Source organism: Anser brachyrhynchus (assembly GCF_964034855.1).
Source record: "Anser brachyrhynchus genome assembly, chromosome: 13".
Taxonomy (NCBI): Eukaryota; Metazoa; Chordata; class Aves; order Anseriformes; family Anatidae; genus Anser; species Anser brachyrhynchus.
In genome coordinates, this window is record NC_137708.1 from 10962599 (window position 1) to 10977735 (window position 15137).

General features: G+C 48.0%; 1 protein-coding gene across 3 annotated transcripts in view; it reads right to left on the bottom strand.

Annotated features, from left to right (window-relative positions):
* The window catches only part of LOC308177416 (gamma-aminobutyric acid receptor subunit alpha-3-like), an 84647-nt gene extending 70065 nt beyond the window's left edge, over nucleotides 1–14582 (bottom strand). The window contains exon 1 of one of the 3 annotated variants that reach the window (XM_080554686.1): nucleotides 14358–14582. In XM_080554686.1, coding sequence (XP_080410812.1) covers nucleotides 14358–14567 — 210 coding nt within the window. In that variant the 5' untranslated portion in view covers nucleotides 14568–14582. Of the gene's footprint in view, nucleotides 1–8783; nucleotides 8904–14357 lie in introns of those variants that run through there. The other 2 variants (XM_080554689.1, XM_080554687.1) reach the window with 2 other exon arrangements.
* Nucleotides 14583–15137: the final 555 nt, after the last annotated feature.

Below are 15137 nucleotides of genomic sequence, written 5' to 3' on the forward strand. Positions count from 1 at the left end.
CTCTACTTGAAAAGAAAGCAATTCTGATCAGATTGGTAAGGACTTCCTCACATGGAAAGATGTGCTATTGTATTACTATAAGCTGTAATGTAACAGCACACTGAGAACTGGGAAATATTGAGAGGAGGTAATGCACAAATCATGACTAGATCTAGCTTTATGAAATATCATAATTACTGATCTGGAAGAGGAAATTAGCAGCACATTAATTCTGATGAGGATCTGAAAGGAGTTGCCCATAACAGACGAGGACAGGCTTCAAGAAAAAAAAATAAAATCATGTGACAAGAAAGTAGAACAACCCATCAGCAAAGGAAAAGACACTTAGGAGAGGCTGGGGAGGAGGCGGGTTCAACCTGACTTCACTCTAATAGCCGCCAGAAGCCCCTTGCTCATCTTCACCTTCTTCCCAAAGCCTAAGCAGCTCCCTGTCAGAAAGAGCTTTCACACACCCCTGTTGTAATATAGGATCCCAAGGTGTGTTTTTTGTTGTTGTTGTTTGTTTGTTTTGGTTGGTTGGTGTTTTTTTTGTTTGTTTGTGTGTTGTTTTTTTTGCCCCCCCTTTTTTTTTTTTTGCTTCATTACAATTAGGAGAGAATGATGGAAGCACCGTCCAAAATAAGATGGGAAACTGTTGCCCACTTTGACCAAATTGCCCTTTTAGAAAGCCGTGAAAGTTAATGCCACCTTCCTACCTTCTTTTGCATTCCTCTCCCACGTCTTGCTCATATGCATGCTCCATAGCTCTGATGCTGAGCCAGCCCAAGCATCTATCCACTGGAAGAGTAATCCCATGTTATTAAAGTCCATATCTGTCTTGCACATCCTTATTGCTGATGGAGCATTGGTCAACATCTGCATTAGTAGAAGTGAAAAAGTGAAGGACAAACACTTCCCACGTTGCTGCAAAGAACTGGACTCCACTCATTCCCCAGGCAACTTTCCTGAGTCCCCTATAAAAAACAAAGGCTTAAGCACATCCTGAACATGCCTAGGAGGAATTCCAGATTAAAGGGAACAAGAGGGAGGTCAAGTAGGCCAACAGCTCTACTCATGAAGTCAGGGGTGGGGAGCTAGGAACAACTGTGACAAGAATACATGGAAAAAATGCTGGACAAGAAGACATAAGACCCTAGACTATAAAAAGCAGCCAGGGCATGCAGGGAAGAGATCAGATTCCATGAACTGCTGTGGCCACAGGTGCCTGATGCCAACAGTCTGTGAAGTCTCTCCAGAAACAATACCCACAAAGGTGCAGAGTCAGGCACTCAATCAGGATTGCCAGAATTCAGAGCAGCCCTGCTGCCCTCATACAGACATAATTAAACTGTCCATAATTTGCTGCTCTTATGTAATCCTATTTACTTCACTACCGGACCTCCAGCTCTTTCAGCCAGATGCATCTATCCCAGACTGAATTAGCACAATGAAGTACAGCAGGTCCTGTTTACATGGAACTGTTATTTGATACAGATAATGAGGTATAAATAGCAGATAGCCAGAAAACTGCAGAAAATATAGTAGTTGCTCATCTAGTGAAGGGACATTACAGGAACAGGTTCTGCCTTTGCCCATTGTAGAGTACCAGGGGAGCCACTCAAATACAGTTACTGTGCTCTTTGGTTCCCAGAGACACAAGATCTCCTGGGTCTGCCTTACAGATGTGCTGGGCAGTCACTACCATAAGTCAGGAGAAGCTTCACTGCAGAGAACCTTAAGTATTCCAAAGTCAAGACCCGACATATCTTCTGTTTGACAGCCAAAAGCATTCACTTTTTTTTGCTCTAAGTTCTGCATGTCAGTTTTCAAATGTAAAAAAAATAACCTGACTTCTAGTAGCAGCAGTGTGAAATTAAGTTCAGTACCATGTGTGATGCAACAGGGATGAGTACTACTGCACAGCACCTGAATAGGCAAAGAAGCAGATCTTATAACAGGTGAAAGAAGAGACTTAACCACATCGAACACAAGTACTGGGAATCCTGTGTACTCAGTGAGGCAGAGGTGCTTCAGAGAAGACCTATGGCGAGGTCAGGTAATTGGGCTATTTTGTTATATATGCATGCTATGGGGTGGGGGGTAAGGTAAAAAGAAGGTGGTTTCAACTCCCAAAGATTAGGATTCGCACCTTGAACTTCTCAGTAACATCAGCATGCAAAGTACAGAAGGCTTGCTAAAGAGAAGGCTAAAAATGAAGTTAAGAAAAAGGAAAAGTTGGGCCAGAAGGATTATTTCCTAGATTCAGAGGATCTTGCCCATGATTCCATTTCCTCTTCTAGCGGTGTGTCTTCTAAATAAAGTTCATTCCACGGAAGCTGATAGCCTCCTCCTCATTCATGTTTATAAAACTGCAGCACAACCTACAGCTGTCTAACAACAAATTTGCACACAATGGTGCTCCTAATCCCTTGGAAGGGCATTGAGAAAGGATTGGGAGTGTGAGAGACTCTGCAAAGGAGCAATGTAGCTGAGGAGTTACTGCCAGGAACCAAAGAGACCTCACTGCACATCAGCTCAGTGGGCTTCAGCACTGCCCTGCTACCAAGAACCAGAGTTAAAAGGATGTGTTGCTGGCAGCATCTTCACACTAAACTAGATTCTGTGGGATCTTCTACCCTTTTGAAAAACTGACACCTCAGCGACTTTAGAAATATAAAATGAAAGCTTCCAAAAAAAAAACATTTTTGTTTAAGGTCTTACATTTCTAGTTTAAGCTGTCTCCCAGCTACAACAGCAGTAAAACATTTTTCAGAGGAAACAATTTTCTTCCTTTTCATCATTCTGTCTCCACCTGAGCCACAAAGAAGTCAGAATACTTTCTGAGTAGCTACTGCCTTAGTCCCTTTCCCCACTCTCACTTTACCAAAAGTGATGTGGTGTTTCCCATCACCGAGAAAGTTGAAAGGCTTGATCAGAATGCCAATGAGAATAAAGAAATAAATAAATCAGAATAAAAAAGTTTTGTCAGGTAAAAACAGATAAGAAAATTCAAAGAAAGCAACCTATTTCTCATTAAGAAGCCACTCATTTAAAACAGCTTCAACTCTTTTGCTAAGGCGTTCTCTTAAAGAAGAGGGTTTAGTACTTGCTGCTAAAAATATTTTTAACCTGGGCCAATATCAATTAAACCTGTAAAACCTTGGAAAATGAAGCCCAGTGATATACAGAGACAGTAAATGTCTTCACCACCTCACAGAAAACTCAGAGCCCCAGGAACCAGGCAGTGCTACACACTGATGGCTACACTGCAAAGAATAGCTGCAGCCCTGGTCCTGGCCAGGAGGGCAGGGCTAAAGAGCAACACCAACTGCTCAAGGTGTTTTGCAGGGGGATTAAACACCAATAAAAGCTACTAAGATATCGTGAGAGTATAGCCTATACGAGAACAGCCTTCCTAAAACAAAAACGGAAGGAAAGACTACTGGAGTGCCTTTGGGGTGTGCTGATCATGGCCTTTTTCCAAGCAGGACTGCCATCCTTTGGAAGTGACTGGCACCAGAATGCCTTGTTTCAGGAGACCTAGAGAGAGGCATCCACAAGAAGGCTACTGAGGGATTCCCTCAGCTATTGAGGCACTGAGATACTTGGCAAGATGCTCTCTGGAAACTGCAGATACAAACGCTGTGCAAGCTCCCTCTGGGGCTTTTAAGTAGTGTCTGACTCAAATGGAAATCAATGCAAGGCTGGAGTCAACTACTCTGGAGAGGAAAAGCTCTATCCAGAGCCAAGCACAGGCCAACCTCTTTGTACCACCCTCGGCTAAGAAGCAGTGTCCCAGGGCCCCTGATGGCTTGTGCGGAGGGAGCAGCACACCAAGGGGAGCTCAGGGGAGCTGCTCCATGTTTCTCTTCACCACAGCACTGAGTTTTCCCCCTGTTTACCTGCCTTCTGCTCTCTTCCTTCCTTCACTTAGGTTCTACCCACAGCCCTTCACCCCTATTCTTAGGGACAGGACTATGCCCTGGTCTCAGGGTAGCCCATGACCAGAAAGCCACACTGTCACCTGCAAGGGAGCAGCAGATCTTCTCCTGGGTATCACAGCACAGGCTGACAGGGTTTAGGAAGTCTGTTTTGCAGAAAAACAGCCTCTTCCCCCCTGTTCCTAGACAAGGCTGGGGAGGAGAAGTTGCTTGTCGTGCAAGGAAAGCCCCCTAAATTACAGCTGTATCAAAAGCCACTGCAGTAACAGCCTCAATGAGCCAGCCAGGCCACTGCCCCGCTGGGGAAGGACGCCACTATGAAACCAGTTCCTAACATGGGACAGGATAGCATTTACTCCAGGCCACACTCTGCCCCTTTCTGCACCAGAAGGCCCCTGCAGACAGCACCAACCGTCTAAACAAGCACAGAGATCATGGCAAGGGGCATCACTGGTATCAACAGCACCCGCCTGCAGGCCTGCACGTGGAAGGATAGCCCGTAGGGACACGGGATGAGAACAGCGGAGGAGATCGGCAAACAGCCGGGCCCTCCGCAGCAGGCCCTGCCAGCAACCCTCTGCCCGCCCCCGCCCCACAAAGTGCCCCCACAGCCGGGCCGGGCGGGCGCTGCGGCCGCTGCGGGGCAGAGCGCAGGGGGCGCGGTGCCGCCCGCCCCGCCCCGGCCCCTTCGGGCTCCGCCGCCGTTCCGCGGCTTCTGCTGCCCCCTGCCAGCCACGGCGGGGAAGTGCGCGGCTGCGGCAGGGCCGGGGAAAGGCGATGTCCCCCGGACACTTTCAGAAGGAGCGCGGCGAGTCCGCGTAGGCAGGCGGGAGCATCCTGCCCTGCACCAGAACAGACTCCCAAGGCAGCGTCCAGCAGGAAGACCTTCGTCCCCCCTGTCCGCCCCGCAAGTGGCGGAGCTCAGAGAACCACACATCAGCCAGGCCACAAAACACCCATCCAGTGCTCAGAGCAAGGCACTCGTTTAACAGAAACCTCAACAACTCTCCTGGTGATGGCAGGTTACCAGATGAGTACTGTAGAGCAAAAGCAGCAGTGATCTGGGTGTACAAAGGCACAGCTCCTTTTATTTTTATTTATGCATATTTATTCCTGCAGTGAAGTGACCAAAGAGCAAGCAGACAGGTTGTTCCCTGGAAATCATTGCATAACAGGATTGAGACTTGTTTGAGAACTGCTTGCTCTCCCAAATCCAGCAAAGCCCCGGTTCTCCAGTTAAATGGACAGCCCAACTTTTCTCTAAGAATACCTCCCCACACACACCCCTCTCTTTTTACATAGTTCCTCTGGCAGCTCTTTATACATGCTTCCCAGAATATCTTGGCAACAGTCACTGGCTCCAAAGCGAAGAAAAACTGTAGAACAATAATAGCATCACCTGCAGACATGTGCCACAGCCATTCAGGTCAGACAGTGCATTTCTGGTAACTGGAAATGTCTGTGGGAGACCTCTGCTTTCCTGGATTAACTTCCCTTTTAAAGTGAAGCTTATTCAAACACTTACACCCCAGTGATGCATGCAACTGTCCCTCTATAGGTAAAGTGACCATTAGATGCTATTTCTGTATCCAGACTTCTTTAAAGCTGATCTTGATCAGCTAACTGGTAGCTTGTTAGCATTTTTCAGGGACAGTCAGTGTTTAACTTACAAGCTCCACTAACCCAGACAGGGCAGACCCCAGCCCGTAAATCAACCCAGCACCAAAAATGCTAAAGCCAGCAGAACTGCTGATCACAGCCCCCCCCCCCCCCCCCCCCCCCAGCCCAGCACATGGGTAGTTCTCCCATCCCACTCTGGTCCTAACCTTTGTCTGTGTCCACGATAAGCCAGAGTGCCTCTCTGAAAGCCTGCTCCTGCTGTGCTCCTCATTACCAGGACCTCTCCAGAGTTTGCATAAGACCATTGGTTTTGCTTTTCTTTCATATTAGGACTTTAATTACTACTCACAGCTTGTAGGTAAAACCACTGGGTTCAATCCCTCAGTTGAAGAACCTTAGTTTGATCTCCAAGAGAAAGATCAGCTTTTAAGAACTACTCAGAAAATGGCATAACAGGGCATCTATTTCTTCAACAGATCTGCTTCCCTGCATTTGTTTGAAGTCTGACCTGATTATTCTTGCAATTGTATTTTTAATGCTCATCAGGTATCCTTTGAGAAATGGATAGTTACTTTTTTTTAGATCATGCATATGCAATCAGACAAACAATATATAGCTCACCTGCTCTCCACAGCCAAAAAACACATCCTTAACAATTAGCTATTATTTTCTTTGGAGCAGTCAGATGGGACAGAGGATCACTTTCTGATCTGCCTTGGGCACACGCACCAGAAGTGCCATCTGTCTTCATTGTAGGGAAGAATGCTATACTCATACCGAAATAAGCCAAAGGAAGTTGTCTCCCTGCCACTGTGTGTTTGCTCTATTCATATTAGGTCATACAGTGCTTTTCTGTTTCCTTTTCCCCTAAGTAAGGATCTCACATTTGTACAAGACCGCCTGGATGATTAAATTGGTAAGTCCAGCTCCTTGGTTCTTTTATTCTTGTTCCACAGTCTGTTAGCCATTGCCTGGACATGGCACGGGGATAGTTGGGATCTCTTGGCACTTTGCAGGGGTAACAAGTGTGCCACTGAAAGGAGAGGCAGTGTAATTGAGCAGAAGCAGCAGCATCAGTTCAGCACTTGGTGTCTGGTGATGTGATACTTACATGTGCTGGGTCACATATCCTCCCCATCAGGCAGTACAACCTTAGCACTGGGAAAATGAAGCAGAGGGCCTGTAAGATCTGCTGAGGAGGCAGCTGCTTACACTCAGCCAGACCAGCCCACAAAGGGAGCCTGAGACATCAGCTCCAGCCCATGAGCACACCCCAAGCTCTTCTGATCTGAGGCTTGTCAATTTTCACAGTTCCAGGGCATATGAGATTGAAAGGCACCTCCTTGTGGCTGGGAAATACCACCTCACTCAGGTGTCACATCAGCTCAGCCCCCAGTGATCCAAGGCCAAGGCTGCATTTCTCTCAGCCTTGCTGTTGAGCAGCTGTCAGATTGATGTCCCATCTCAGTTCTTCCCTCAGCACTCGCAGAGCCTCTATCCCTGCTGTCAAGCCCCCCAACAAGGCTGGGAGCAGGGACAATAAGCCCAGGGATGCAGGGGAGCTCCACACACCTCAGCAGCTAGAGCCACAGTAACTTATGCCTGAAGGGGATTTGAGGCAGAAAGTTTGAGATGCTCTAAAGTGCTGCCATAAGCAGAAACCACAGACACAGGCAGCCTCTGCACCTCATAAATCATCAGGAGGGGGCAGAGAACTGGCCACCATTTCAGTTAATTACAACTGTTAATCATATTTTCATTAACCTGAAATGAAACTGCCAGCATTCCCTCCTTCCCATCCCCCTATTTCCACCCCATGCCCCAAATCCCATTTCTCAGACAGCAATTCCTTGTCAGCCAGGACACACGCTGTTGTTTGCAACATGCATCTGGGCAGCACCCCATTTACCAGGGCTTCTAGACCTTGCTACTTTGCCTCCTCCACATCTGCATTCACACCCCTTCCCAGGCCTCAGTATGCACACATTGCCTTTGCTGTATAGATGGCATGTTTATTCCCTACTCACTCCTTTTGCCCTGCTCCAACAAGCTCTGAAAGACTCTGCTCAAAGCCACTGCCACTCTAATGTAGCTTAGAGTGTGGAAAGCATGCAAAGCCCATGCTTTTGGCTGTCAGACTTCCTAATATATTAAACATGTTGCTATAAGAATGCCTGTCTTCCTCCCCTTTTTTAGGGGACTGATGCTACAAGCTTGCTCCTATAAAGGACTGATCTCACCATACACACCTGTAAACCAAGCTGCTCATTCCAGATATCCCACAGGACTGAGACAGGCAGGAGGCATGTGGAAGTCTTGGGCCTCTTCACACCCCAGGTCTGCTCATAATTCCCTGTCAGCTTCCACTTCGGCTCTCTCCATGAGAAGGGGGTGTTGATTAATGTCAAATGAAGACTTGAGACACTACATCTTCCCCCAGTGCACATAGAAATAACTCGTATATTTGAGATCCCCTTTGCCTGTGCTGCTACAGCAGCATACCTGAGGGGATAGCACACCTCTAGGGTTGGGAGGTGGATTCAGCATCTCCCTGTCTTCACTTCTTGCCTTTTCCTGCTCTGGGCCTGGAAAAAACCCTCCTCTGGGCCAAGGCATCGCACCCCTCTTGCATTTCTGCTCTCAGGAAAGTAGCCCCTGAGCAGAGCCAGACACTCCCCAGAGGAGCAGCACCATCTCCAGCCCTGCCATGCACAGGGCACCATGTCAGCTGAGCAGCACTTAGAGCAGGAGATGGAAGCAACTGCATAAGCAAAAGCTTGCTGCTCAGCTTGCTTCTTTGCTCTTGGTTTACACAAGGTCACTCCCAAAGTGAACTAGGTGGGTTGAGAGAAGATCAACTGCTTGGCTGAAGCCAAGGGGCAGGACAGCGCTTACTCAGAGTGCTGCCAGATTTCTTACCCAGGGATGTCTCACTTCTTCCTCCCCAGTTTCTTAGTCACTTCAAGTCCAAGAGTGAACTCAACTTTTTGCTGTTACATCACCTGCAGGGCTGAAAGGAGGTCAGAAAGCCAGCCAGGGAGGGGAGGAGAGCTTGGTTCTAAGTCAGGACCAGAGGCTCCAAGTTCCACAGCTGCTTTGTTATCTCCCTCTCCCCCACTCTCCAGGAGCATCAGATGTGCTAAGCAGCCTGTGAAGGTGTTAATGGAGAATGTATCACCTCTGTCACAGCTGCAGTGCAACAGGGCACCCAGCACAGAAATGAGATATAAAGAGTGTACTTACTCTCAGTGTGAAAACTGCTGGGTTAAATATAACCAAGGATAGCTGGCTCCAGCAAGCAGAGCTGATCTCTTCATTTGATGGCAGAGTGGTTACTTTGCCAAACATAGCCCTCAGTCCCCATGGTGCTGGCAATTTCTCCTGTGTTAAATGTGTATATACATTACCAGGTATGATAGAGGTGCATAAATTGCCTTCATTATATATATTTCCATGGAAAGTGTCACAACATCTCAGACAAGCCCAGCCTTTTTGTTCACTACAGTTTGATTGGTCTGAGTAACAGCGGTTCCTGCAGAGGCAGGTGGATTGCAAAGAAGGGCTATGAAAGCAGCCCTGGCAGCCTTGCACTGAACTTGCCATGAAAACCCCTTCAGACAAGGGTCAGGAAATTAGGGAAAGAATTGTAGGTCTGTGTTCACCTCAGTGTCCTGTAGAACAGCAAATCAAATTCTTTAGCTGAAAAGAGACAGATTTTGGTCTTTGTTAGTGTGCTCAGTGGAGTAGGAGGGAGGGAAGAAAGCAGAAGCTGGTCTGTTAAAGGAAAGCCTTTTCTGACCCCATTTCCCAGTCTTAGTCTACATTGCTCTCCAGTTCCACAAAAATCACTTCCACATCCCCGAAGTGCTACATGAGCTCCTGCCCTCATCTCCCAGAGACACACCATGAACATGCAAGGTCCTTAAGAGCAGAAATCACAAATTCCATCAATACCCAAGTTTTTCCCTCTTAGTGCCCTACCTTAAACAAGATATTTGATCTAGGCACATCGGTAATATACAGCAAAAGTGGGTTTTGTTTTGATTCTCTAGTGAGATAAACCCCCTATTCTTCAAGTTGATTGAGCCTGTACCTCCTCCAGGCAACTACCAAAGCCTCTGTCCCTCAACCATGCACAGCACAACCCTGCTGCAGAGAAACAGTGCTTGGGGAAGGGGTCTCCTATGACCCTGCTGAGCCAGGAACCTTATCTTAGGATAAGAACACCCAGCTGTTGAACTAGAGGCTTTTTTGCCCAATTTGCACCACTGGCAAAGCATAATTAGGTCAGAACACACCTAACTAGTGCAACCACCAGTGCTTTCAGTTTCATGACTTTGGCTTGAGCTGTCCAGAAAAATTGAAGATTCAAATTAATGACTCAAAGGACGACACCAGGCATACAACACCCCAACGTTCCCTTAAACAGAACAGACAGTACAAGGTGAGTTGAAGCTATATTTTAGGTGACCTTTCAAACCCAAAAGCTGGCACAAGACATGAAGGGAAGTACATTGCCTCACTAATACGACCACCGCATTCAAGCAGAGGCAACAGAGCAGCAGACAAGCCTTGAGTGAACATACATTTATTAATAACATACAGAAGAGATGCCCTAGTGTTCATAGAGCAAGCCCAGTGCTTGGTTCAGAAAAGCTTTAGCAGCAGCAGCAGCACAGTAATACAGAGCCCAATGGCCCAGGGAGCTTTGCTGCACCCCAGCAGGCAGAGCTGCCCTGCTAACAGACAGGACAGTTTCCTGCAGCCTTACTTCACAGCCCCTGAGAGGCTCTGGCTGCACAGAACAAGCCTAGGTATGGCAAGGACACTGCAAAGAGACCCCAGGATTGCTATAGGTCAGGGCCTGCTTCTGTGGCAGCCTTGACAGTTAGCACCTGCCTTCTGGTTAGAGCTTTAGCTACAGATTTCCTCAGCCCCTTTATGCTTACCTGACCCATCATGCCCCAGACAGTCAGAGTGAGGATAAGCTGCATTTGTAATATCCCATCACTCTGACAGCACAGACTACTTGGCATTCACCCTAGGTCTCCCACAGGATCATTTGTAATCCCTTGGACTTCAAGTCCAACACAGGACATCCTTATCAGCTACCAGTGAGGAGAGCTTAAGTGCCAAATAAAGACTCCATGAGTTACAGACCTGCTCTCCCAGCTAAGCTGCTCCCACACCTTGCACCTGTGCGAGACCACAGGTACTCACCATCATTTAAAGCTAAACTTCAAATACAAAGCCCTCTAAATTCAGCAGTAAACTCAGTTAGTTTGTCCCTCTAGTTCCCCATGGAGAAACAATACTTGCTTGCCTCATTTCTACCATAAAAACTAGCCTTCATAGTTTGAAGTTAGACAAGGAAAAAAAATCAAAGCCAGCCTTTTTAATGGCAAGGATAATTAAGTGTTGCATTCACTGCAACTGCATTCCTTATTTATCTGATTGCATGGGAGTTTGTGTTTACAAGAGGTCTGCAAATCAAAACTGTCCTTCTAACAACTGTCCTTGCCAAACATACTCTACCTTCATCCACCTGAAGTTATTGGGCTCAGCTGATGTGTTAATCTGAAATTTAAGGACCCACTAAATAGAACTCACCTAATCACCTCTGGCCTCAAACTCCAGGAGCTCAGGCCTTGCACCCTTAACAAGAGTTGAGCTGCTAAGCAATTCCTTTTACCAGACTAACTACCAACAACATAGGAAGACACTTACCTTAAAAGTCAGCATTAATATTTACTAACTGAATGCAAACTGCATAACAGCTCTTATCTGTGCTGCTTATCTGTGCCAGGTTTAAGAGCAGCCCAATAAAGGCATGGCAGCAAGACTTTTTGTAGAGATACATTACATCTGACCCAGGGATGTGCCAAGAGAGCTTGTTTTAAGTGAGGATCTGTGAGAAAGCAAGGAGATTCATTGCTTTAAATGCATGGTATAAAACTGGGTTAGACAGGACTGCTCTCCCTAGGGAGCTGGCTCTGCCAGTCACCTGGGGGAAGTATCTTTTAGATATAACTCAATAATTCTCAGTTACCCACTGCATTTTTAAGATCGTGGCCCTCTACAAACCCAGCTTCCCTCCTCAGCCAGGAACACCAGCTTGGTGGATGGCACCCTCAGCCCCATGTTTTTTCCTAGGGTGAGTGGGGGCACACCACAAGAAAAGGCTACTGCCCTCCTTGCTCCCCTGCCACAGCCCACACCTCCACAGCAGCTACAGCTTCAGTATCTCCTTGCTTTGCAATGTGTCAAACTAATCCAGGTCACTCTCCATAGAAACCCCAAGGAACAGCTGCTAGCACATCCCAGCCTGTTTTCAAGGAAAGGCCACATACAAGGTTTGCCAGCTTTCTTATATCCATGATAATTTCCTCTTCATTTTAGTACCTAGCATCGTGACACAAAGCAACACAGCCTGTAGCTAGAACACCGTGCTCAAATTTTCAGCAGCATCTCAGACAGCAGACTCGCTGCCAGGAGAACTGAAAAGCAAGATGCATATTAGCCTTGTTTCTCCAGGCTGAAAGTAGTGCTTTGAAGACACAAAGGGGAAGGTTTCAACTCACCTGAAGCATTTTGCTAAAAATAGCTTCCCTAACCCCATCAGATACTTAGGTTAGACTGTTGGAGTATTTTAAAAGAAAGGCTATACATACAGCTTCCTTCTCTCACCTCAAATTTCTGATCAGCAGCTGCTGTGCATACACAACACTATAGCAATTCTGCCTTTAGGGCTCGGTCAAAGTTTGGGTCTAGCTCAGACATAATACATTTGTTATAGGGCAATAATAGCTCAGGTCCCATCAACACTTTGCAGAGGAACCACAAAACTTAATTCACTGCAGAAGAAAAGTCAAAATAAAAAGCAGAAGCAAGAACCAGCACCTCGCTAGAGCAAAGGCTAAAATCAGGCTCCGCAGTGCAGACACCTACCTCCAAGGGTATCTAGTTGCACTGCTGACATGGGGTCCCTCATCCAGGGCCAAGTCTCCTCCTCTATGCTCCACAGACCCACCACAAAGAAACTAAATACAGCCTGGCACCTCCCACAAAAAAACATAGCACCACATTACAATCAAGTAAGATCTCCGATTGTGGTCAGCAGGTGATTGACTGCAGATTTACTGCAGTCTGTGGGGCGGATCCAGGGGCCCCCTACACTACCACAGGTGGGCATGCTGCTGGGGGCTTGCACCTCCCTGTGGCTGGAGAGGAGATGGATGCTGGCAGCAGTGGCCAGGGCTGCTGCTCCCAGGATCACATTTGGTCCTGCTCAGGCTGGGATTGCCCCAGGTGAACACAGCACTTTCCTAAAACGAACAATGCTTAGAATAATTCCTTAGCAAACACCCCACCTGGAGAGCAAAGCCTTCCTCTCCTATGTCCTGTTTTTGCAAGAGGGTTTTTTCACTGGGCTTTAAAGTCATCTTGTCTGCTCCAGATCACCAGTGAGAGATGATGTTTGTGCTAATGCTCAGCTACATATCCCAGGGCAAAGGCCAGGGAGAAATACTGCAGGAGAGCGGAGAGGGAGGGAGAGGAATTCCCTGAGCAGAAATTATTTTGAGCAGAGAAAGCTGCAGAGCAGTGTGGAGTGAGGCAGAAGAAATGCAGGAGAGGGAGGTGGCTGTGCTGGGGGAGATGGAAAAGAACAGAAGAGTGGAAGCTCAAAAGGCTCCTCCAGAGAGGAAGGGTGGGCAGGATGCTGCTCACAGGGGCTCTGTAGAGGTTCCCTGTCAGGAGCAGGCTGGGCTCAGCCATGCTTTCCCCTGCAAGGGGATTCCCTCTGCCACCTGCTATTGGTCCTGGCGCAGTGACAAGCTGCTGGAGTGGATTTTTTTTTTTCCCTGCATACATGGTGGAGGTATAGAAAAACAGCAGCCTCCCTCCTCCCATGTAGAGGAGCAGGAATCCCTCCCCTGCCAGGCAGGATGCTCCATGCTAGGGCTGGGCACTCACACAAATCCAAGGGACCTGTCCCCAAGGAAAGCCACTGAGGGGTGTGCTCAGCCTGTCTGCAGGATGCAGGGGGAAGGGGCCTGTGCCAGCAGGGTGCTAGGAAAGGGATTCAAAAGCTCAGTCCCCAGTGAGAGACAACATTTCTGCCTGCTGACACTGAGATGCTCCCCACCCCACAGCCATGCTGGAATCCTGTCTGTCCACAGGAAAGACAACACCCAGACACCAAGCAGCCTCACAAAACTATCAAGCATGTGCAGAAGTGGCAAGCAAAGCTGCCCAGGAGATGCAAGACCCATGCTTTGTGCTTCACACAGACCAGTCCTTATGGCTTCCCACATTTGTGAAAAGGAGCCATGACTACCTATCCACATATTCAAAATAATGCCCCATCATAACAGACTGCAAGAATTTTATGGCCTAAAACCCCACCTTAAGTTCCAGCTGCATCTTATCAGATAACCACTGATCTTCTGTGACATGGACTTCCCGAGTGACCTCAGGACACTCACTTTTCTTCTAGCTTCTATTTTTCAGGAAAAGATCCTCATATATTACCTTAAGGTTTGCTTAGGAGCAGGCCCCTGCTCTGCCCAACCCTACTGAAGCCTCTGTTCAACGATGAAGCAATGCAAGGAAAAAAATGCAGTGAAGGGGACTGAACTAATGTCTCCTTCCCAGGAGGACACCAGGTACCTGCCTTTCTTTGGGGATAGGAGCTACAAAAGGGTCCTCAGAGGGCTGCTCCCACCAAGCACCAAGGAAGCAGCAGGAGCAGAATTGCTTCATGAAGAGGGGCAAGTCAGAAACCAAAGGTGTCCACAGTGCAAGCAGAACCCTTACCAGCCAGGGTGCAGCCCCACCATACCTGAACAGGGCGAGCAGAGCAGGGTCCCACAGAAAGCAGTAACTCAGGTCCAGGATATCCAGCCAGAGACAAGGTTGCAAAGCACACCTGAAATCCCTCTGAAAGATAGATCTAAAAGCAGCCACAGCATAGTCCAGGAGAAGGAGTAGGTGCAGGAGCCTGAGCTTAAATGGAGCCGTGGCCATGGGTGGGTGTGAATGGGTGGTGGGTGTCCCAGATGGGGCTGGTTAGGGCACTCAGGACCCTGGCACAGCTGCCACGTTGAAGCAAAACTCTCCAGAGGCAGCTGTGTCCTGACAGCTGTGCATTTTTCTCTGTCACAGATGACTTTTCCTCTTGTCACTTCTTGCTTTACGCTGTTGTGGTTCGGGAAAGGGCAGCACACAAAGTGCTGGTGTAAAGTGGGGGGGGATACCAAGAAGAAAGTGGTTAAACCCCCTCTCTCCCCTCTCCCCGACAGCTTGGGCACAGATTATGCTGTTTTTCTCCCACCACAATAACATCGTTATTCAACTTGGCAGCACAAGGTGGAGTGAGTGAGTGAGAGAGGGAGAGTGTGTGAGGCTGGTTTTTTTTTTTAATCTCCCAAACCCTTCCCAGTTCTGCCAGTTGCGAACCCCTGCCCGGCCATCCCCGCCGCAGCATCCCGCGTTGCCATGCTGACACGGGCTGACATCCCCGGGTAGCAAAGGGAATGCTCCGCTTTCCTGGGGGCTGCAGGGTGGGAGGGACGTGCACGTGCCCGACTGGTGCTG